Here is a 22,922-nt window from a genome sequence, read left to right on the forward strand (position 1 = left end):
ATAATAGATTATATTATCATTAGGCAAACAAGTAGTTTCAAAGCAGTAGACGTTAGATCTTATAGGGGAGCCCAGTGTGGATCAGACCACTATCTAGTTAAAATGAAGTCTTTCTGGCCATGGAAGAATGCAAGGAGTGATACAAGTAACATAAATAAAACAAACCACATTGAGAAAGATGAAAATTTACCTTTTAATATTGACAGCCTACAAGACGAAAGTATCAGAACACTCTTTGCGGCCAGGATGGAAAGGAAACTGGTTGAATCATTTGAAGGAAGTACAGAGGAAATATATGACTATATAAAAGCTAATGTGAAAATCATAGCAACGGAGGTGTTGGGTAAAAAAGATAGCAACCACAACCGTGCAGCAGAGTGGTGGTCAGAGGAACTAGAGGTCCTAGTTAGAGAAAAACGAAATGCGTTCCTTCAGTGGTTGAATGATAAATCAGAAGAAACAAGATCAATATACAAGGAAAAGAAGAATGAAGTGATGAAAAAAATAAGGATGGCAAAAAATGAAGCATGGGAAAGAACATGTGCCAAGGTGAATAGCAAATTAGGATTTGGGAGAGCAAAAGAAGCGTGGTCAGTATTGAAAGGGCTTCGACAGGATACAAAAAGCAAAACTAATCTCCAACTGATAACACAAAAGGAATGGGAAGAGTATTTCCAAAAATTATTAAATGAGGACAGAGAAGAATATCTAGAAGAAGGAACAGGGGAAGACAAAGGACATGAAGATGATGAGATCCAGATTTTAGAAAGTGAAGTACTTCAGGCGTTGAGAACAGGAAAGAATGGTAAATCACCGGGACCAGGCAATATCAATCTGGAGTGTCTGAAATATGGTGGTGACAAAATTGTGAAACTGATAACACAGCTCTTCAACAAAATGATACATGGAGATTCAATACCCAACGAGATGAAGCTAGGTTACATTAATACAATATTTAAGAAAGGGGATCGCAAAATTTGTTCAAACTATCGAGGAATTTGTGTTACAAACACATTAATGAGAATTTTTGCGAAAGTAATTAAAAACAAACTGGAAAAAAATTTTAGAACCCAAGAAGAACAATGTGGATTCACGGCTGGGAGATCATGTGTAGACCATATTTTCACATTACGACAGATTTTGGAGAAACATAGGGAAAAATCAAAAAATATAGGATTAATTTTCATAGATCTAGAAAAAGCATATGATACTGTTCCAAGAAAATTACTTTGGAGAGCACTACATATGGCAAACATAAACCCTCCCTTGATTAAAATAATACAACAGATGTATAAAGATAACATTTGCCAAGTGAAAGTTGGTAATAAACTTTCACAGAAATTTAGAACAAGCAAAGGCCTTTTACAAGGCTGTCCCATGTCACCATCATTATTTAAAATCTATATAGATATTAGCCTTAGAACATGGTCTCGTAAATGTAATAGTATGGGATTAGAAATAAGAGATGGAGTTTACCTACATCATTTATTATTTGCTGATGATCAAGTAGTCGTAGCACAAGATGGGGAGGATGCTAACTATATGTGCAATCAACTAGCAGTAGCATACAAAACTTGGGGTTTGAAGATTAATTACCAAAAAACAGAATACTTGACTAATGATTCAGATGAGCTATACATTGAAGGAAAGAAAATCAAAAAGATAAACACTTTCTGTTATTTAGGATCCATTTTAGAAATCTAGGGAAAATCAGAATCAGAAATCAATAAAAGAATTAGTAGCGGACGGAGGGTCATTGGGATGCTTAACTCAGTCTTATGGAGCAGGAATGTAATGAGCAGAACTAAAAAACTAATATACAAATCCATATTAGAGAGTGTGGTTCTGTATGGAACGGAGACCTGGACAATTAACATGAAGCACATTAAAAAATTACAAGCTCTAGAGATGGACTTTTGGAGAAGATCGGCAAGAATCTCCAGGAAAGAAAAGATAAGGAACACCGAAGTAATAAGGAGAATGGAAATAAAAGAAAGAATATATGACGTAATGGATAGGAAGAAATTACAGTGGTACAGGCATATACGACGAATGGAGAAAACCAGAATACCAAAATTGATACTGGAGTGGGAACCGGAGGGGAGAAGAAGAAGAAGAGGACGACCTATGACAACCTGGCTCCAAAATGTACAGCACACAATGAGGAGAATGGGCGCAGAGGACGAGGACACACAAGATCGAAACACCTGGAGAAATATTTTGAGATTATAGTTTAAGAACGTTTATTGTTTGTATTGTAATTTCCAAGTAAATTATTATGTTGGAGATAAGCCTCTGTAATGAGGAAAAGCTCAAAATAAATAAAAAATAAACATTTACATGGCAAGGAGTCTTACTAGAGTGGCGGTATGATTGGATAATGTTTTTGTGACAATTCTTTGGAACTGCTCAACTGGAAGGCACCAATTTGGTTAAGAATCCATTGTTGCTGATCATGTAAATCAAAATATACAACTGTTTCCCATATGGTAGATGTGACCTACCAGCTAAATATTGCATATGTCATTACTTAGAATTGAGCCTAAGCCTACTTGCTATGGAACATTTGAATGGAAATAGTGCAGATTGCAGTGCAGGCAGCATGCCAACAGAAACCTATGACACCCAACCACAACCTTATATAGTTTATCTCTGCCTGTCTGTACATATTTAGATGTTACATGTTTACCTAAATTGCTTAAGGCAAATGTGGGATGATTTCTTTGAAATAGTCATAGCCAATTTCTTTCTCAATCCTACAACATTTGCACTTGTGCTCTAATTAGAATTACACATTCAGGAATGGGATGCGAAGGCCTAATCCTCTTCTTCCTTGTCTGCTGTCTGGTGTAACTGTTATCCATGCCATACCTTTTTTGATTGGATTTAAGTATTTTATTGGGAGAGCTAATGTGATGGGTGCTTCCTTAACCGTAAATGTGACAGAACTTTGAAAAAGGAGGCAGTTGTAATCTACTGATTATTACAAAATGATCATTATCTATCTTTACAGAACTTTAGTACATGAGATGAACTTTGGCCAAACACCATTGATTGATTTACAGTAACAAAGAACAACCATTTTTATTTTATTTTACAAGCCAAGAGAAACATTCACTTAGTTATTTTTAACACACAAGTGCAACCTGGCCTTTATTATCCTCACAAGGGAAACTCCCTATCGCAACCCCCCCCCCCCCCCCCCCCCTTCCTCTTATTTAGTGGTCAGATGGCCCAGTGGATAGCCTGTCAAATCACAGACCAAGCTGAAAATAGGAAGGTGTACTGAACTGTGAAAGCAGCAAAATAGAAACAGTGAATGGTCCAAGAACAAGAAGAGCAATAAAGAGCAGCCTGAAATAGCTGGGTCATCATGGGTAAGTGGTTGTGGTATTGGACTGTGAGGCAGGCGAGTAGTATTCAAAACTCCCCCATGCCATTTATTTTCTTTTTTCACAACATTATGAACTGACTGTCCGGTCATTGGGATGTTTATATATTTCTGCAGTCTTGGCAGTTGCCATACTGTACATTGGTTATAGAATATGAGTCATGTGGTAAGAATATGTTACCACCGCAAGTAAATATGATGAACAGTGAGAGCAGGTGAGATACCACATAGACATCTCGCAGAAATGAAAACAACAAGTAAACGGGTGTGAACTATGTTACAACAAAGGAATTCAAGAGTCAAGACTTCCAAAATAGAACGCAGCTTCAAAAACATTAAAAAGATAGTTTTTACAGAACAGAGAGAAACTGTGTGATTGTGAAACTGTTGCGTTCATTTGTTGCAGCTTATGTGAGAAACTATTACATTTCCATCTTTTCCTTGGGAGCGATCACATTCACATTCATATGAACTCCTATGTCGGGCAAGGAGGCATATCTCACTCACTTACCAGTCATACAAATTGGTACGTCAATAAGAGATTCCTATCATATGACACATCTACTGTCATTAATGCCATGTATGACACACCAGACGTGTTTTCCAGTGGAGGATTTGGTTGACTTGTTGCTTTGTCATCAGACTTTTGCAGTTCCCATTTGAAAGCTTCTTCCTTTCAGCTGCTAATAGAGTATTTGTGCAGAATTAACTGTCATTATCGGTCCCTACCTTACACCTCGCTGTTGCAAACAGATGTTACACCACGACACAGACACAAATTTTAATAAAGTGAACAGTGGAGGGCGGGAATTTGGCATAAGGGAAGTTTGAACACGGCTCACTGGCTCAACGGAACATCGCCGTAACCACTTAAACAAGACGCCATCTCTTTTCCCGGCTGCTCTATATTGCACTTCTTGTTCTTGGAGTGTTCACTGTTTTTATTTTACTTTTCTTTCACTGTCCAGTACACCTTCTTCCTCTTTTCATTCTTTATCTGTGTTCAGTTTTTAATGGGCTGTCCAACGGGACCTCTTATCACTACACCTGATGGGGATGCATCTATAACTATTAATGTCTGTTAGACTGTTCAGTCGGGTGGTATCCATTTATATAACTGCCCATCAGTTACTGGCAATTTTAGTGAAAGCTGAATTTTATGTTGCAGTTTCTGGAGAAGAAAAATATAACAGAATTGTCAAGAGATAACTTCAGCTTCAGCTGCAGAGTTTTAGTTGGGGAATTTCTGCAACCGGTTCCTGGTACTGATGAGATGGTTCAACTAACTGAAGATCAGGTTGCCCAAAAACTGCAAGAATTGCGACAAGCTCGTAGCCATAAATCCCGAGCAGTTAATGCTCAACGGTAAGAAGTATAATATGCTACATTTTTTGCATTTGTGGTATTTCTCTGCCATAAAACTCAACATGTATTTGAACAGCATTGTAAAATAAGCATTTGATATTTGAATAAAAATAGGTTAATACACTTGTGGGGATGAAATAAATGTTGGTACAACATGGTCAAGGTGGCTCTATAACGAAGTTAGTAAACTCCAGACTACAAATGTTTGTTTCAATCCTGAATTGATGCTGGAATTCTTTTCTCTTATGTATCACTTTTTTGTCCCTGGTAATGATTTGTTACCATGAAAAATTCCAAGCTGCACTTTGGTTTGGAGTCCACATTAAACAGTGGACTATAACTGGTTGACCCAAGTCAGTTCAAAGGTCAGATGAAGGCAAGGGTATGCCACCTCCAGAAGCAACATGCCTAGTAAAGTACAGTGCTGTTTAAAAGAAAAGAAAAGCATAAAATAGTGTAATTATTTAATTATTTCCCACATATGAAGTTCACATTATAATAAAACATGAGATTTACCTATGTCATTAATGGCTCATGTCTCCTAAAACTAAAGTGACTGTTGCGGTAAAGATCATTTGGTTTCAGCTTGGAAGCAGCACGTATAGCACAAGAACAGAAGTTAGTTCAACAACAGGAACGAGAGAAAGCTGCATTGGCTGCCAAAGAAGCTAAACGCTTAGCTAAGGAAGAGGCTGCACGGCACAAAGAACATGTTAGGTAAGATTCTTATTGTTGTTTGTACACTGACTTCCAGCCCAGTCTTTCACCGTAACACTGACTTTTAGTGCTAGGTACAGCCTCCTGTAACACTGTGTGTTAATCAGTGGTGGCCAGTTATCATGTGTAAATATCTCTTTGACTGTGAGCTGGAAATGACACTAAAATTGTGCCATTTGACTTCGAACGCTAGCCAAAATCACTCTAAAATTATGTCGTCTCTCTTTGAATGCATGCTGCTATGAAAATAAAATGGAGGAAATCACGTTTTGTAGCACTCTCTCTGCTATAACGAGAAACCAGTGTCGAGTGCTGAAATGATGATAATCCATGCTACAAGAAACTCAGAGAAGGAATGTAGTTGTCTATTTTGGACTGTGCATGCTCTGATGTGACATCACCCCTTCCAGCACCATGAGTGCTTCAATGCTCACAGCACCAGGTCAACATTTTTCTTTGAAATTGTGTGTAACATAATGGGCAAGCATGGAGTAAGAATGGTTATATAAGGACCAGTTGAAAGACTGGCACCATGGGCAAGTGGTTACAAGCCCTGACTTGTAATTTGTTGGCCCGACTTTGATTCCTGCTGTTACTAATGTATTTTTAAAATTTTATTGTACTCATTGCAGTATTAAACAATCAATTATAAAATTTAAATTATTTAAACAGTTCAGTTTATGTACATAAAATTAATATGTTCAATTTAGTTACAATTACTATCTTTGTAATTCCAAAGGCCATAGATGGTTGGAAAAAGGTGAATATTTTATTTTATTTATTTTAATTATTTTATTTTATTTCCCCATTACCACAGCAAGGAATTTATTAAGAGAAGGTGACAGTTTCCACTTTTGCAGTATTAATTCTATTTGTTGACAGCTAGTTTCAGCCTTCTAGGCCATTTTCAAAGAAGGCGATTTTCAAGTAATTTTGTGGTCCTACAAGTGAAAACTATGCCTTACATATTGAAGTGTCATCATCTTAAATTTGTTTTCTGTTCATATTGGTTCACAAATGCTGTCTTGCTGTTTTGACAGCTTGACATTTACAAAGCTATTATAACTTCGCAAATGTCAAGCTGTCAAACCAGCAAGACAGCATCTGTGAACAAAAACAAATAGAAAACACAAATTTAATGATACTGAATTTTTAATATGTAAGGCACAGTTTCCTACTGCAGAACCACAAAATCACTTAAGCATGGCCTACAAGGCTGAAACTACGTGTGAACAAATATAATTAATACAGCAAATGTCTAAACTGCTATCTTCTTTTAGTATGAAAGTGTTTTCTGTAGATGATTCTGAAGAGGCCCTTTTCTAGTACTGTAGATCTTAGTAGGAAAAGTGAGATTTATAGAGCTAGGTAGATCTTCTTCAAATTTAAATCTAACAAGTCCACATGACCCGAGGCTCACCAATTGGCTCAAACTGTGTTAATAGAAGCAGGTAAATGCCCCTTTCAAGTTCCTAGAATATTTCACCTGATTGGCCCATAGGAAAAAATGATTTATGCAGAAAATTTCAGTGACAGTTGTCAGATGGGTGTGGTAGTCAACTTGTTTAGAGTGTGGAGTCACAAACTAGTGATTTGATAGTGTGGGTTTGATTACTGCTGGTTCCATATATTTTTTCTCTTATTTTATTCCTCATAATGTTAAATGATCAATTATAAATTTAAACATACTTAACCCGCTCAATTTATATATGTAAAATTAATACAGGCGGTGTAGATACAGTTAATACACTTGTAAGTCAAAAGGCTATAGGCCACCTCATGGTTGCACATTGGTGAAATTTTGCATGAGCCACAACTGGTGTTAGCACTAAAAGAGATGATATGCATCATTTAACCAGCAGAGAAATGCTCCTATCAGAGAACAAAAAAGACAAATATGCTCCCCTTTAAAAGACTCTGTGGGGTACCAGCTGGCTCATTTTGCCTTTTTCAGCACCTTTAAAAATGTTCCCAAAAATTTTGGAATGTGAACATATTCACAGTTTTTGACGTGCAACTGGCCTCATTCCTACAAGCTACCCTAACGGAAACTTGCTCGCACCTACTAGCCTATCATTGTATGTTGCTTATACCCATCACTGTCACTTTCCCATTCTCACTCACTTATTCAGCCCAACTCCTTGTCATTATTTCTTTGTGTGTCTCTAACTGTCGCTGTCTTTTTGACTCTCAGCCACAGTCTCCTTGAGTCCTCCTCCTCCTCGTCTTACTACTACTACTACTACTACTACTACTGCTACTACTACTGTCTCCTCTCACTCTCACTGTCTCCCTCATGTTCTCTTTTACTGCTACTATCTCATTCATTCTTTCCCACTGCTACTCTCCCTGTCACTATTTCTCTCTTCCCCATTGTCATTGACATGGTCTCTGTTTCTCAGTATCACTGGCTGTCACCTACTTCCACTTCCTCCTTCTCTTTATTCCACTCCCATTGTCACTGTCACTTTCACTCTTTTCCTAGTACTGTTCTGTCACTGTCAGCTGTGTTCCTATCTTTCACTGCTATTCTCTCCTTCGCTCTTTCTATACTACAACCACTGTCTACCATCTTTCAATATCTATTACTTTTCTGTCTCTTGCCCACTGTCACTGTCTCCTCTTCCAGTATAAAACAGTGTGAATATGTTTACATCCCAAAATGTTTGGGAAAGTCTTTAAAGGTGATGAGGAAGGTAGCATGAGGCTGCTGGTCCCCCACTTTTCAGTCGTTTAAACAGGAGCATATTTGCCTTTTTTGTGCTCTGATAGGAACATTTCTTTATTGATACCCTTCTTTTCCCTGCTATGGCAGGGCATGTCAGTCATATGAAAAGAACTTTACGCACGAGTAAAATTTTGGTAATTTCCATATGTGAAATTGAGATAATGCAAACCTAGTTTTACACTTCAGACCTGATTTTACATGCACAAAAATTTTGCATGTGCTTCAGTACTACAACATGAGGTTCCCAGAATACTTGTGATGATCATGGAGACACTTTACAGCATATTTCTCCATGCTGCATCACTTTATAAACTACATTTTTGCCACACACCAGATTTTATGTGAACAAGTAGGATAACTTTGAACTCCTGTATCTCGGAAGCAGATAAAGATGTCTGTAAAATTTTTAAGGTTGTTCAAGATCCGGATCTTAGGAGTATAACATAAAAATGTAATGTTCCATTCATGTAGCAGCCTTACTCCACAACTGTATTACATTGGTGTATGTAGCTTTCTTCATTCCAGTTAAGTAAAGTAAATGTAATAGTGCCATGATTCAGGTCAGAGATGTTTTCAGCTTGGGCACGCTTACATACACCTGGGTGTCACACAAAAGCAGAAGGTTCACTTGTTACATAACTAGCTCTTCTGTTTGATCCTAGAGAAATACTGGCAGAACTTTCTACATCTACATCTACAAACTACAAACCAATGTGTAGTGCATGGCAGAGGGTATGTCCCATTGTACCAGTTATTAGGTATTTTTCCCCATTCCATTCTATTCACATATGGAGTGCAGAAAGAATGATTGTTTGAATGCCTTAATGCATGCTGTAATTAATCTAGTCTTGTCCTCATGACCCCTACAGGAGAGATATGTAGGGGGTTGAAATATATTCTTAGGGTCATCATTTAAAGCTGGTTCTTCAAACTTTGTTAGTAGATACAATATTACAGTGCCTGTATTTGTAAGAAATGTGATATAATATTCCTTTAGACATGCATGCATGACCACAGGAGCATTGCAGGATAGTTTACATATATCTTCAAAAGTCTGCCTGTTTAGTTTCTTCAGCATCTCTGTGACACTCTCCCATGGACCAAACAAAACTGTGACCATTTGTGCAGCCCTTTTCTGTTAATGTTCCGTTTCCTCTGTTAGCCCTATTTGATATGTGACCTACACACTTGAGCAATATTCTAGTATTGTTACATGAGTGTTTTGTAAGCAATCTCTTTTGTAGATTGATTGCATTTACCCAGTATTCTACAAGTAAACTAGAGTCTACTGCTTGCTTTACCCATGCCTGAACCTGCATGCTCATTTCATTTCATAACCAAGTGTTACATCCAGGTCTTTGTATGAGTTAACCAATTCCAGCTGTGACTCATTGACATCATAGTCATAGGATACTACATTTTTCCATTTTGTGAACAAACCTTATCACTTGCAATGAGAAAACCATCAATCACAACATAGCTTTTCAGAATTTGAAGCAGTTAATAATTTTCTTTCTGAATTGTGTTCATTACACCTGTTAATTTCAGTTTCAGAACTATCATCATCATCATAGTTAGTTACTTTGTTAAAATGATGATCTTTATTCAGTAGCCTTCTTCTACCTCCCAAATAAATATGAAGCACTGTATGCTTCTCTTACAATGCAGTAATTTACTCTGTCACTGTAAGTTGTAATTTGAGCAAAATTAAAACAATTTGAAAATGCACAATTACTTTTGGAATGTGACATTCTGAGGGCTCCAGCAATCATTTTTATAAGGGTTAAGGACTATGAAGGCTACTGCTGTATCAGGGTATTGTGTTGTGGAAAAGACTGAGACACAAAGAAGGAAAATGCTTATATTTTTGAAGTATGGCTCTTGGGAATAGGCTACAACCACTTTCAGTTTTTTGTCAGGTTAATATACTGACATTAATAGTGCCATGACCAACTCAGTTACCTTTCCAGTGCACTGAATGCACATATTAAATTTTGGCATTACTGAAATCAGACCCATAATTTAAGTATTAAAATAACAAAACCCTTAAATGTGGCTTTCATCAGATGGTGCAACTGAAACTTTATGATATTTCTAAAAATGTTGAAAAATGTGCTACAGAAAAAACAAAACAAGAAATTATTTCTTTCCTAGTGTTTGGTCATGTGTTGTTATTGGTCAAGATAATGCAAAGTATGAATGAAGAACTACTATGGCTAATTCGTACACAAGTGAATATCAGTTTAAAACTTGACAGCCTCTGCTCAGCCTCATTCAATAACTGTTTAGAACAAGAGCTGAGAGTCCATTCACAGTGCTGTACGTAATTTACATTAGATAAACTTGCAGCATCTTATTGCAGGTTTCTTAAAGAGCAAGAAAGGTGTGAGAAGCAGGAAGCTATGAGAAGAGAGCGTGAGCAACGTAATCTGCAAATGATGGAGGTAATGACAGCATTTTAAATAAACTAAATTTCTTCTTCCTTTACTTACCATCTTTGTCATTTCTGTCTGTGTAGTTTAGCTTGCTATAGTAGCATGCAAGTTTGTTATTAGTCAGCCATGGCACATAGATAGGTTTGTTGAATTAGAACCAGTTAACCATCCTTTTTAATAATATCATATCTGTACTAACACCTTTCTTCTCACATACACAGTTACAGATTCTGTTCACAGTTCAGTGCACATTATGCATGTAAAATGGAAGTTTTATGATGAGTGAATCAAAATGAACTTGGTAGGTCTGAGTTCTCCATGAAGAAATGAAGTTGATTGATCATTATCACTAAAACTGGACATCGAACCAAGACGACCAGTGTATGTTGTGAGAGGAAAATTTTAAACCGTTTTGTACTGTAGTCCTGCAGTCGGCATATGGATGTTTCATCTGCACACCCCCATCCCCCTTTCCTCTCCAGGCAGAAATCATTAATTTCTTCTGCAGTACAATTGTTTGCCCATCTGAAAGAGCAAAAAGAAGTTGAAATTTGTACAAGAAAGAGGAGACTATTATTGTTGATGATCATAGTTGTTCTTATTGTGGATTTTGATACTTTCAATATGACTATTCTAGTGAAGTGTTGGGATCTTGTTGAGTTCATTCTTTGTATGATTCATCAAAACAAGATATAATGGTCCAAAAATTCAGATATCATACAGCTGAGAGGACTTTGTGCTGCAAAAAGGCTGTAAAGCAACTGACAAGATCCTGATGCTTTACTTGAAGAGGATCCTAAATAGCAATATCTGACTGAACTGGCGAAGTAAGCCATTAAACTGGTGTAAGGATGAAGACAATAAATTTGGAGCTCATTCTTGACATCTGATCCCAAGAAATGTAATTAGAGTATCTGTCATACCTCCTTCACATTACAAAAAGTAAATTTAAGGTTTGCTGAGACAAGTGATTTTGTGAGTTACAAGCTATGGTATTAGGGTCCAACCTGTTTCCTCTAGAGATTGCACTATGTGTGCTAAGAATTAATAACAAATCAGTTGATCTTCACATTTATAGTTACTGACATATTAATCTATTTGGGTTGGTCTAATTCTCTGTCAGTTTCCAATGGTGGTGCAATGTGTATATTGTATTGTTATCATCATAACTAAATAATTTATACTCAACTCATGAAAATTGCAAATTTATCGAAGTTGGCAGCCTATTTAGTAGTTACATGGTAATAGTAATTGCTGTCAGATTTAGCTTATTTTGTTTCTGTCCCATCAGAAGACTGCTAAGAAATGTAGCTGTTTAGCTGTGGCTTAGAATACTTGGCAACAATGTCACTAATAGTATGTACTGTTTGGTTTACATGTACTACTCAGGAAGAGGTGTAGTGTTTCCACTTCTGCTTGTGTGCAGCATATGACCATTATTGGTATTATTAAGACAACCGTATACAGAGTAATTAAACATATCAAGAACCAAAATCACCCAATTATTTTATGTTTTCTTAAAAAAAGAAGTAAAAATATTGTCATGAAGTTTGGAGTAGAACAAGTGCTCGCAAATGTATTTGCAGCCCGAAGAACTTACATTGTAGTTTCTAATTAGTTCAACACTATAAAATTTTCACTCGTTTTAAATATGAGGTGAGTTAAGGCTTGCTGTCTATAGATTTGAGACATTTATTTCTGTTGGCGCAAGCCACCATAGTAAAATCTCATCAGAGGACTTGCTCCAGGCTGTGGGCCATACATCGTTTATTGCTGTTTTAAAATATAATTACAAAATAGAAATTTTGTCTTGTGACAATGCAATATGGTGATACATCAGAGTGTGAGGGGACAGCAGACTACAGTGTGGTGAGGTGGGGGCAGACACAGCATATGTCAGGAGTGGGGATAGACACACTGAAGTTTTCTTTGGCTCGGAAAAAGATGGATATTTCAAATTTTGAGAACATGTTAGGATGAGAGGTGGAAGATACTTCTGTCAGTCCTGCAATCTTACAAGAAGTTGTAGTTAGATTAAAAGCCAAGAAAAAAGTATACCTATTCGGGTATGTTCTAGTGCATTTCTTTATCATCCGTACAATGATTTAGATGTGTTCCCTTCCATTCTAATTACTATTCCTATGGGTTGATGATGTACTTACTCAAACCATCCAACTGTGCTTACAGGAAGTCAGTGGCTATGATAAACAAGAGATATAAATACCTGATATATTCTTTTTCTTTCTGCAAAGATTGCTGCCATGTTTTACTTCAGTTAGAACTGTTTTACGCAACCTGATAATTGATGGATGTAGAAAATGGAACTTTAAATGAATTTAGCACACCATTTTACTTCTTGTAAAAAATATCTAAGATGAAGGACAAGAAATTCAGCCTTGGACAAATAAAGTAAATCTCTGGGGAGGTAAAGACAGTTGGTAAATGGAAAACTGTGAGTGTAACTCATAGAAAATGGCATGACATGAAGAATGTATGGACAGCAATCACATTCTAATTCAAAGAGATGTAACCCCATGACAGTGTCATGCCTGCATTTAGATTAGTGGCCAGGATAAAATGGAAATGAATGAGCTAGCACATAGTCTTATTTCTCTTCTCCCTCTAAATTCCAAAACATCTGTTTGTTTCTGTTAATGTGTTCCTTGGATGAGAAGTGTAATTTTTATTTTACTAATCATAGCTTCTCACATACAGACTGCCACACTTATTTCACATACTGCACTGATAAAATTCTGTAGTGTCAAACATTCATTTTCCACATAGAAATTTGAGAAATTCGACCGTACGTAAACAATGTTAACATAGTACCAGCGTTTCCTGTAGAATTAGTTTCCACAATGGATTCCTGGGTTAACACAAGTTTCAGAGTTACTGGAAACTCCAAGCAAGGTGTTGTTTGTAGAACAGGTGCATGCAACAGTGAAAGATGAACACAATGTCCTGAATTCAGTAACAGCCTCTCCCGACCCTGACAAAGTAGCCTAGTCACATGTGTAGAGTCTTGGATTGTGTGATAACCATTAACACTATAGTTCGCAATTTGTGTCAGGTACCATTTATGTTATGGCTGGCTCTGCAGGGTCGGAGGAGGCTTGCATTCACCATTGAACAAAAAATGAACATCATTCAAAAAATCCAGACGGGGAAAACGAAATCAGAAGTTAGCCGCGAGTTAGGTCTCGCGAGCTCGACCGTCGCAACCATTTGGAAAAATCGGGCCAACGTCCTCTCTACATATGAGAACAACATTCCCAAGGTGTTGGGCATTCCTGTTACTCCCAAGAAACTCGAGGAAAAGGGGGAAGCTCATTTATCTGAGAAGGATGAAAAGGAGCAAGAACAGGAGGAAACGGTAAGACTTGTTGTGGATTGTCCGTGCAGATGTCAGCTACCCAGAAGCATGGTGGGTAGAAGATTAGTGCCATGGCTTGTGCTCACATTTTGCAGGACGTCGTGTGTGATTTTCCACGTGTAACCCTTTGCTTCCATTTAAAGAATGCAGTATATAAAATTTTGGTGGAATAATGATTTGTAATGACAGTATACATTTTCGCTTAGCCAGTTTGAATGAAGAACAGTATTAAAATAGCTACTGCATGTACAGATAATCAGAAGTGGGCTAACAGTTGGTTCCAAAGTCCGATAGGTGTGTTATATGAAAAAGCGAATATCGCATGTTGGATTGTGCTGTGTGGTAGGCAGTCACTACTTTGCAGAAGAGAAGTAGTCTACAACTGGTACTGCAATTGATATGCTGCATATAGTTGGAAACATAGTTAAGTATTTTAAGGTAACTCATTCAAACTTGCACTAGATTGAGTGTAATGCCCGGGATTGTCCTACAGCTACTGCTTCAAATTTTATGAGATAACCTTTACCCGACATGTTTATGTGTATATATATATATCCCCCTCCTCTCTCTCTCTCTCTCTCTCTCTCTCTCTCTCTCTCTCTCTCTCTCTCTCTGTGTGTGTGTGTGTGTGTGTGTGTGTGTGTGTGTGTGTGTGTGTGTGTGTGTGTGTAAAAGTTCCATCTTGCCAAGTTTATGTTGCTCTCCACTTAAAATCACATAATTGAAATACTTTTGATCAGTAGTGTTCAGTCTATGAGTGATTTGTGGTGCTATGTCACATTGAATCTGTGCACTGAAAAACTACAATGAAATGCAGTAAATTTTAAAATAAGAAATACATAAACATTCAAAAATCTAAGGCTGATGCTTTTGTAGAATAACTTAGAAAAGATTCGTAATAGATGGAATTTTTTCTCTTATTGTTGCCAGAAATCAGTAAATTTGGAAGATAAACCTTTACAAGTATTTGTAGGAAGGTTAAGCGCATAATCATTCCTTTCTCTGAATGCAACTCTGAGACCTAACTCTTTCTATTCCTTTGTTTAGATCTGTGACCTGGCAACGGTTTATGGTTACGTTACTGCTGGAGGTGCTAATCATACCAAGTTGTTGATGAAATCTGCTAAAAATTCGCAAAAGAATCATGATGTATTTATTACTGCATGATAGTTATTGACATTTCGTAAAGTTATAACTCAGTAAGTGCAAGTTTGAGTGATTAACTTGAATAGCGCATTAAAGCTAACTGAAAAGAGCAAAATAAAGTCCTTCCATGATGATCTGTCTCCCATGAATCATTGCATGTAGATAATATTCCTTAGAAAATTGAATGTGAAATCTTCAAAAAGTGGCAACTGTTTTAGGGAATTTGTAAAAGCTTAAGGCATGAACAACTGCACAAGGTATTTAATAGTGACAGCCTGCCATTTTCTGAGGTGCTTATATACTCCGCTTGCACAGAATGAAATACAGTGGAAACTTAGCATCTTCTGATTAGTTTACTCTGTAACCCTAAATGGATAATAGAATTCTTTCGTGTTTTGTATTTAAAATGGAAACAAACATGTATATGTGTAAAATAATTTTAAAAACACACAAATGGGAAAAATATATACCAGCACTATTTTTTTTTGTACTAAAATATCAGCAGGTCACATAGTTATTAAACATTCTTGCTATAATAAACTCGTAATGAAACATTCAAATTTGGTAAAGGGAAAGAATATTCTATCACAACAGGGAATTTAGCAGTGTTCCCTTCGTTTCCCTTCCCTCACTTGTCTTTTAATAAATAAGTCACGAACTTTTGTCTTGAGAAAAAAATGGCTTTGTGCACATTAAAAGATTGTGTGTAAGTGACCTAGAAGACTGTTACAGAAAGTTTCCATCTCAGGTTCATCCTCTGCAATATACAGGGTTATTACAAATGATTGAAGCGATTTCACAGCTCTACAATAACTTTATTATTTGAGATATTTTCAAAATGCTTTGCACACACATACAAAAACTCAAAAAGTTTTTTTAGGCATTCACAAATGTTCGATATGTGCCCCTTTAGTGATTCGGCAGACATCAAGGCGATAATCAAGTTCCTCCCACACTCGGTGCAGCATGTCCCCATCAATGAGTTCGAAAGCATCGTTGATGCGAGCTCACAGTTCTGGCACGTTTCTTGGTAGAGGAGGTTTAAACACTGAATCTTTCACATAACCTCACAGAAAGAAATCGCATGGGGTTAAGTCGGGAGAGCGTGGAGGCCATGACATGAATTGCTGATCATGATCTCCACCACGACCGATCCATCGGTTTTCTAATCTCCTGTTTAAGAAATGCCGAAAATCATGATGGAAGTGCGGTGGAGCACCATCCTGTTGAAAGATGAAGTCGGCGCTGTCGGTCTCCAGTTGTGGCATGAGCCAATTTTCCGCGGGCTACGCGTGAAACTTATCCGCACGCGTTCAACCGTTTCTTCGCTCGCTGCAGGCCGACCCGTTGATTTCCCCGTACAGAGGCATCCAGAAGCTTTAAACTGCGCATACCATCGCCGAATGGATTTAGCAGTTGGTGGATCTTTGTTGAACTTCGTCCTGAAGTGTCGTTGCACTGTTATGACTGACTGATGTGAGTGCATTTCAAGCATGACATACGCTTTCTCGGCTCCTGTCGCCATTTTGTCTCACTGCGCTCTTGAGCGCTCTGACGGCAGAAACCTGAAGTGCAGCTTCAGCCGAACAAAACTTTATGAGTTTTTCTACGTATTTGTAGTGTGTCGTGACCATATGTCAATGAATGGAGCTACAGTGAATTTATGAAATCGCTTCAATCATTTGTAATAGCCCTGTATTTTGTTCATTAACTTGCATTGATATTACAGTGTTGTGGGGTACACGAGAAATCCTAATGAAGGGTACAAAAATATTTAGTTTGTAGTCTTCAGTCTTTCGAGGGCATTTTATGAGTACCTCTCAAATTTCAAGTGGGATGTATTGTTTAAAACATCGGCTTCATGTTTGTGTATTTTGAATTTCCGTTATGGGTTCAGTTACATTGACTTCTACATCTATGTACACACACTCCAAGCAACCATATGGCTGCTGATAAATCACATCAGAAATGTCTGTTCTCCTTCCTCCTCCATCAGAAAATGCTTTGCAGAAGAGGACTGTATACCATTGTACATGCCGTAACCTCATTGTCTTTTATCAGTATGTTTTCTGCAGTAAATGTACTGGAATTATGGGGAGTTAGTAAGGGGAGTTAGTAAGCTCTGTTCACAGGTTTGTCAAACCTAAAGAACAGATTTTCATGTGCTGTGTATAGTGTTTATTGTAGGTTGTCAGACGTGGGTTTTCTGGCTACTGATACAGTGATCCCAGAGTTAGCAAATAAACCTTTGAAAACATGCGTAACACTTCTCTGAACTCTCTTAATTTCCTTGAGAAATCTGACCTGATATGCATCTCAGACAGATGAGCTTGATAGCTAATATTTCTTAATTGGAGCCAAAACTGAGTCCTTGGCAAAAGAATAAATCATAAACAGGTACACTGCACTTTTTATAGTCTCATTACAATCTTTATTTCTTAAAAAATGTCTGCATAAAATTAAATAATCAGCTCTATTGCCACCATTGTCAGATTTCACTAATTTTCCATTTTTGTCCTGAGATTAATCATTGATTTAATTCTGTATTTGTATAATGTTGGGCACTTGACAAGGCCTTAAAATAGGAAATAATAATGTACAGTTGTAGCAAGTGTCATAAAAGTTTTGCGTTGTGAGGATCCAGTTGTAGCATCTGTGCATACGTGCATAGTTAAAAAAAAGAAAAAAAATGAAAGAAAGTTTGAGGAATCTGTTATTTTACCATGATTGTTAAGAAGTTATCATCAAGAAACACTACAGATGAAGAAAGAATAGGACAATTTATTTTGAGAGGTTGCATCAAAGCTTAGAGAAACTGGCATCATCACTTTGCTATATTCAAACATCTCAGAATATCAAAGGGCTAATCTCAGCCTTGAAAGTGACTCTTCCCACTGAGGTCCTACTTCACCATTATTCACAGAAGAGACTGTTGATAAGATATAGGAAGTGTTGGAGTAAGACCAGTGTACATTATATCACACTACATAAGACTCTTTGGATCTGCCTACACCAGCAATTCACAGCACTTTCCAAAATAACATTGGAGTGAAGCAGCTCTTTTTGAATATCAACACATTAATAGAAGAGCAGTTGTGGCATTGTATCTCATAGCACAAAGAAATGAGGTGGTGAGGGTATATAATATGGGACATCTGGTTTTGTGACTGTTATTAGTACAGATAATGTGACCTGTTTTATTTCTGCTAATATGTTTCCAAGAAAGTAGCAACACAAATACCTGTGTGTTGAAATGAGGATGCTCATTGTACAGTCTGAAAATTTCTGTTAGTCAAGAAGAGAATGGTGTCTCTTCCTTTCACTGTAGAAGAGCATGGCAACATGTGATACTTTATCTTAAAAACAGTAAGTGTGAAAAGAGACAGGTACAATGCCCACTGCAAACGACAGAGGTGCTTAAACAATTCTTAAGTGTGAGATCTAAAAACTCTGATAATGGAAGATTCTTGGTGGAATATATATAAATGGAAGAACTGTAGGTAATAACTCACAATGTAATTCAGATACTGAGTTGTCGATAGACACATAGAGCTCTTAAGAAAAATTTGTCCCAAAAGTTAGTTCCAAAAAAGGGCTTGTTCGAAAGCTTAGCAATGTTGTCATTCTTTTTAATGTGCATGTCAGTGACTCAGTACCTCAACTATGTGCTATGTCATTATCTTTACTGCTCCCATTATTTAGGCTTAACAATTTTTTTTAAATTTTATTATTAAGACAGTGCTTCAGCATAACATTTTGTACTCACTATGTAACTTGGCCAGGATGTATGATTCTTGGCCACCCTTCCCATATGGGTACCAAGTTTTTCACTATGGAGTCCATACATAAAAAGTTCTTGATTTATTCACCACATCAAATTTGGTTAAAATTAGAAGCTTTTGATGATTGCCTCAATAGTCTTTGTCAGGGGCTAAAACTGACTGTTGTGAGCTAGTGAGTTTTCTACTGTTACATCCTCAGGATTGCACCTGATTAGCTGTATTACGTCATGATGACAGCATGAAGATGGCATGTATTAATATGGCACTCTCTACATGCATAAATTTTGTTTGCACTGTCTATCCAACATTGCTTGCAGTGCCATCCCTTACATCAGAGAGTAAACTGCAAGAAATCTTTCTCTGTGCTTTCTCTTTATGAAGTGTGTGCTTCCACGCATTTCAAAATGCATAGCCAGTGTCTCTATTGAAGTTGTTTTCACAAAGTCATCTGCTTCCCTGATCACAGAATCCCAATAGGGAGATGCATGAGCAAGTATTCTTGCTAGTTCAAACAAAATCTTGTGCATATTTAACAGGATGAATTCCGCTGCTGCTGATTTACCTAATACCAGTATTTAAGGTATGCTGTTGCTCAACACAGCAATCAGCAACTGTCTGTGTAGACTGGACCACATAACTATTGCCACACTCACCAGGAATATTATAAATTCCTGGCACTCTCAGGCTGAGATTATCCTTGACTCAATATTTTTAAAATTTTTCTGCAGGCTGGAGTACTGGTCTGATTCCATGTCTGTTTAGGACTCTACCTATCTTGCTAGTTGGTGCACCACAGACCAGAAGCCGTGCTGTGTGTTGGTCCTCCTGGCTTGTTTGAATGGCTTCGCATCTGGTTTCCTCAACAGCATTGATCTAATGTCATGGACAGAATACCTGTTTCTTCTGAACACGATCGTCAGATGATTAATTACAGAGCTGATGTGATCCTTGTCCAAAATAGTCCAGGTTCTGTGTGCTAAGATGTTCAGCATAGCTCTCTTCTGAGCTATATGAGGAAAGCTATGCCCATTGAGGCACAGATCTGTATGTGTCAGTTTCCTGTACACTGAATTGCTGTGTTGCCCATCTGATTTTCATTTGACCAACATATGCCATTTCTGTGCTGTTATCATGACATAATATGACTAATCAGGTGCCATCCTGCAGTTACAAAAGTGGGAGCCTCGACAGTTGAAGAAAGTTAGTTTTAGTCCCTGTCGATGATGACTGAGATAATCATCAAAAGCTTGGAATTTTATCTGAATTTGACATTGCAAGTAAACCAAGAACTTTATATGCATCCTTCCCATAGTCATGATATTGGACCATACATTGCTTCCATCTTTTCACAAGGCAAAACTTGACTGAAAATATGATGGTTCTCTGTGTATACAGAACTCCTTTAGTTTTTGGGTTGATAAATGTGTCCATCTGCCAGAATACACTTGTAAGAAAATGGTTTGCTGTATTATTTCAAGTGATGAAGAGAGAGACTGAATGTGGTGCATATTAATTTGAATGAATAAATTGAAAGTTATTGTCATGCAATAATTTCATATACCCTTTGTACATTACAAAACTTCAGTGACCTGTGCTGCAGGAAAACTGCAGTTTAAATAATAGTTATGTTTCCTCTAGCACGATGATATGCAGTGATGTAAGCACGTAATGAAGTCATAGAAATATCTGGCACCAGCCAAAGTTACTCTTACGTTCTGCACAAGTTATCTATGTATTTGGATTTCATCATCATCTACATCTATTCAGCATGTTGATTGTTCACTGAGTAGTACCTGTTACTGCTCTGCAGATAGCAATGCCAACCACTGACAACATACTATGCCACATTGTACCTGTTGCTTTTGAGACTTGAATTTGTTGTAGTGTAGCTGCAACACTCAGTCCTGGAGTCTCATATTAAAGACTTTTTAAAACTCTCTCATTAAAAATATTGTTGAATTGAGCTTCATGTCATACGCTTGTTTATTTATATACACTCTGGTTGAACACACTGAAATGATGGCTTATTGGGAGTTTTCTTGTGATTAACATCACACATTCTTATACAAATGCTTTTGATAGCTATTGTATGTAGTCAATCATTACAAAATGTATTTGATGACAGAACTACTTTCATTGTTGTTACCTAGATTTTATTGCTTGATTTTTTTCAGTGTCTACATTTTTCCTTTCAATTATGTCTTTTTCTTTTGTAAGCATGAGTAACATTATGATGAAAAACTATATTTGTTCTTTTTTGTGAACACAATCGCAGTGGCAGACCCTCTTCTCCCACAACTCTGTAATAAGACTTTGGTAAGTTTGGTGTTTGTGAATAGTTGAAAGATGTGCTTCTGTTATTGATACCTGACCTTGAAATACTCTTAAAAACCCATCCTGGAATAAACTCAAGAAAATAGTGAAATTTGGAGGCATCATCTCCCATGTCACTGTCTATCACTATTAGCTGTTTTTAGTGAGTGCAGGCATTGCTAAGAGCTGTAGTGATGATCACAGACCATTGTGTCATGCCTTGACAAGTTACCAGTGATCTGTGATTCTTTGTTAGTTCTTACACTTGCTATATTTTGATATCATTGGCTACAGTGTTGTTTTAGTTTTCCTCACATGTTGCAGATGATGGTTTTTGGGCATTCTTTAGATTCAGGAAATATTTCTCCATGGTACAGCAATGTTCAACAAGCTTCTTAATAGATTTATATAATAGAAATGGTTTCTCAAAGTTTCTCCATGCTCTTTGTCAAGTATGCCGTGATTTTCTGGTGCATTATGATAGTTGCTTGCTTTTTGATTACAGGACATATTGCAGCAGATATTTCTGAATGTTTCTACCTGTCTCTTATCACACCCAGACCATTTTAAACTATGATTAAGTTTCAGTTCATAAATACAACTGAGTCACACACAATATTATAAGTTCCTCTCAGTTCTAGTTGAATTTGAGGTAACTAACACTAATACTCTTTCAGTAGTCAAAGGGACAGCTCGCACTTCTTTCCCTGTAAGGAAGAAAGGAATTTCCATCTAGCCTAGCCAGTATATTGAAAGATGGTGCACTTGTGTCTCATCTCACAAGGATCAAATAAATTCAGTGTACACATTTTACCAATTAAGTGTTATATTAATCATTTTAAGATATTTGTAGGTACTGGTGTTCAACTTATAACTTTCATTTTAGGTTTTGTCATACTACAGTTTCATAATTTCACATATCTCTTCCATAACACTGACGTGAACCTTTGCTATTGATGAAGACAGTTAACTGTTCTGTAGGAAAACCATGTGCAGCTTAGCTGTTGGTGAAACTCCAAAAAGATGTTTTTCATGTTGTTCATGTACAGAAATTTCAGTGACAGAATAAATATGATTTAGAAAATTCAAATTTCCTTTTTATCTGAAATTATCTTAGAACATAGAGTAAAAATTAAATGGATTCCCATATCTTTGTGGTTCAGCAATCCTTGGTTGTGGTTTTTGTGCAGGCAAATATGACTAAAAAAAAAAAAAAAAAAAAAAAAAAAAAAAAAAAAAAAAGGAGAATTTTCTTTAGTTGTAATTAGATGTTTCAAATTAAATCTTGTAGTAGTTTCACATCCAAAACAATTTGTTGCTTCTTGTGCGGCAGGTAACCATAGATAAATTAATTCAGGAACCTCTTCCTAGTGTGAGACAGGCCTCCACACTGGCATGTTCTTGGCATCTTCTGTTATATGATACTCGGTTGTGTTCCAAATGCTATATTTGTAGCATCAGTAAAATGAAAACAACAACCAGTTGAATGATCTTTCATGTCCTTTGAAATTGTTGATGGAAATCATAGGTGCCATTACTTTCTTTCAGAGACCACATTAATTTGTGGGTCTCATTATAACTGGCAGCTTAAGTTAGTTCAGAGGTTAGAACTAGAAAAAGGTTCACTGTTTCCAATAGTGCCATGTCTGGCAAAGTAATGTGGTTCTCGAAC

At 36.9% G+C, this 22,922-nt stretch overlaps 1 protein-coding gene across 1 annotated transcript in view; it reads left to right on the forward strand.

Moving 5' to 3' along the window:
- Positions 1-22,922, forward strand: part of LOC126184390 (bromodomain adjacent to zinc finger domain protein 2B-like) — a 318,222-nt gene that overhangs the window by 80,317 nt on the left and 214,983 nt on the right. Inside the window, exons 16-19 of the mRNA XM_049926773.1 lie at positions 4,560-4,756; positions 5,342-5,473; positions 10,564-10,645; positions 13,737-14,009. Of these exons, the coding sequence (XP_049782730.1) occupies positions 4,560-4,756; positions 5,342-5,473; positions 10,564-10,645; positions 13,737-14,009 (684 nt within the window). The remainder of the gene's footprint in view (positions 1-4,559; positions 4,757-5,341; positions 5,474-10,563; positions 10,646-13,736; positions 14,010-22,922) is intronic.

This window comes from Schistocerca cancellata, chromosome 4, assembly GCF_023864275.1.
Source record: "Schistocerca cancellata isolate TAMUIC-IGC-003103 chromosome 4, iqSchCanc2.1, whole genome shotgun sequence".
Lineage (NCBI taxonomy): Eukaryota > Metazoa > Arthropoda > Insecta > Orthoptera > Acrididae > Schistocerca > Schistocerca cancellata.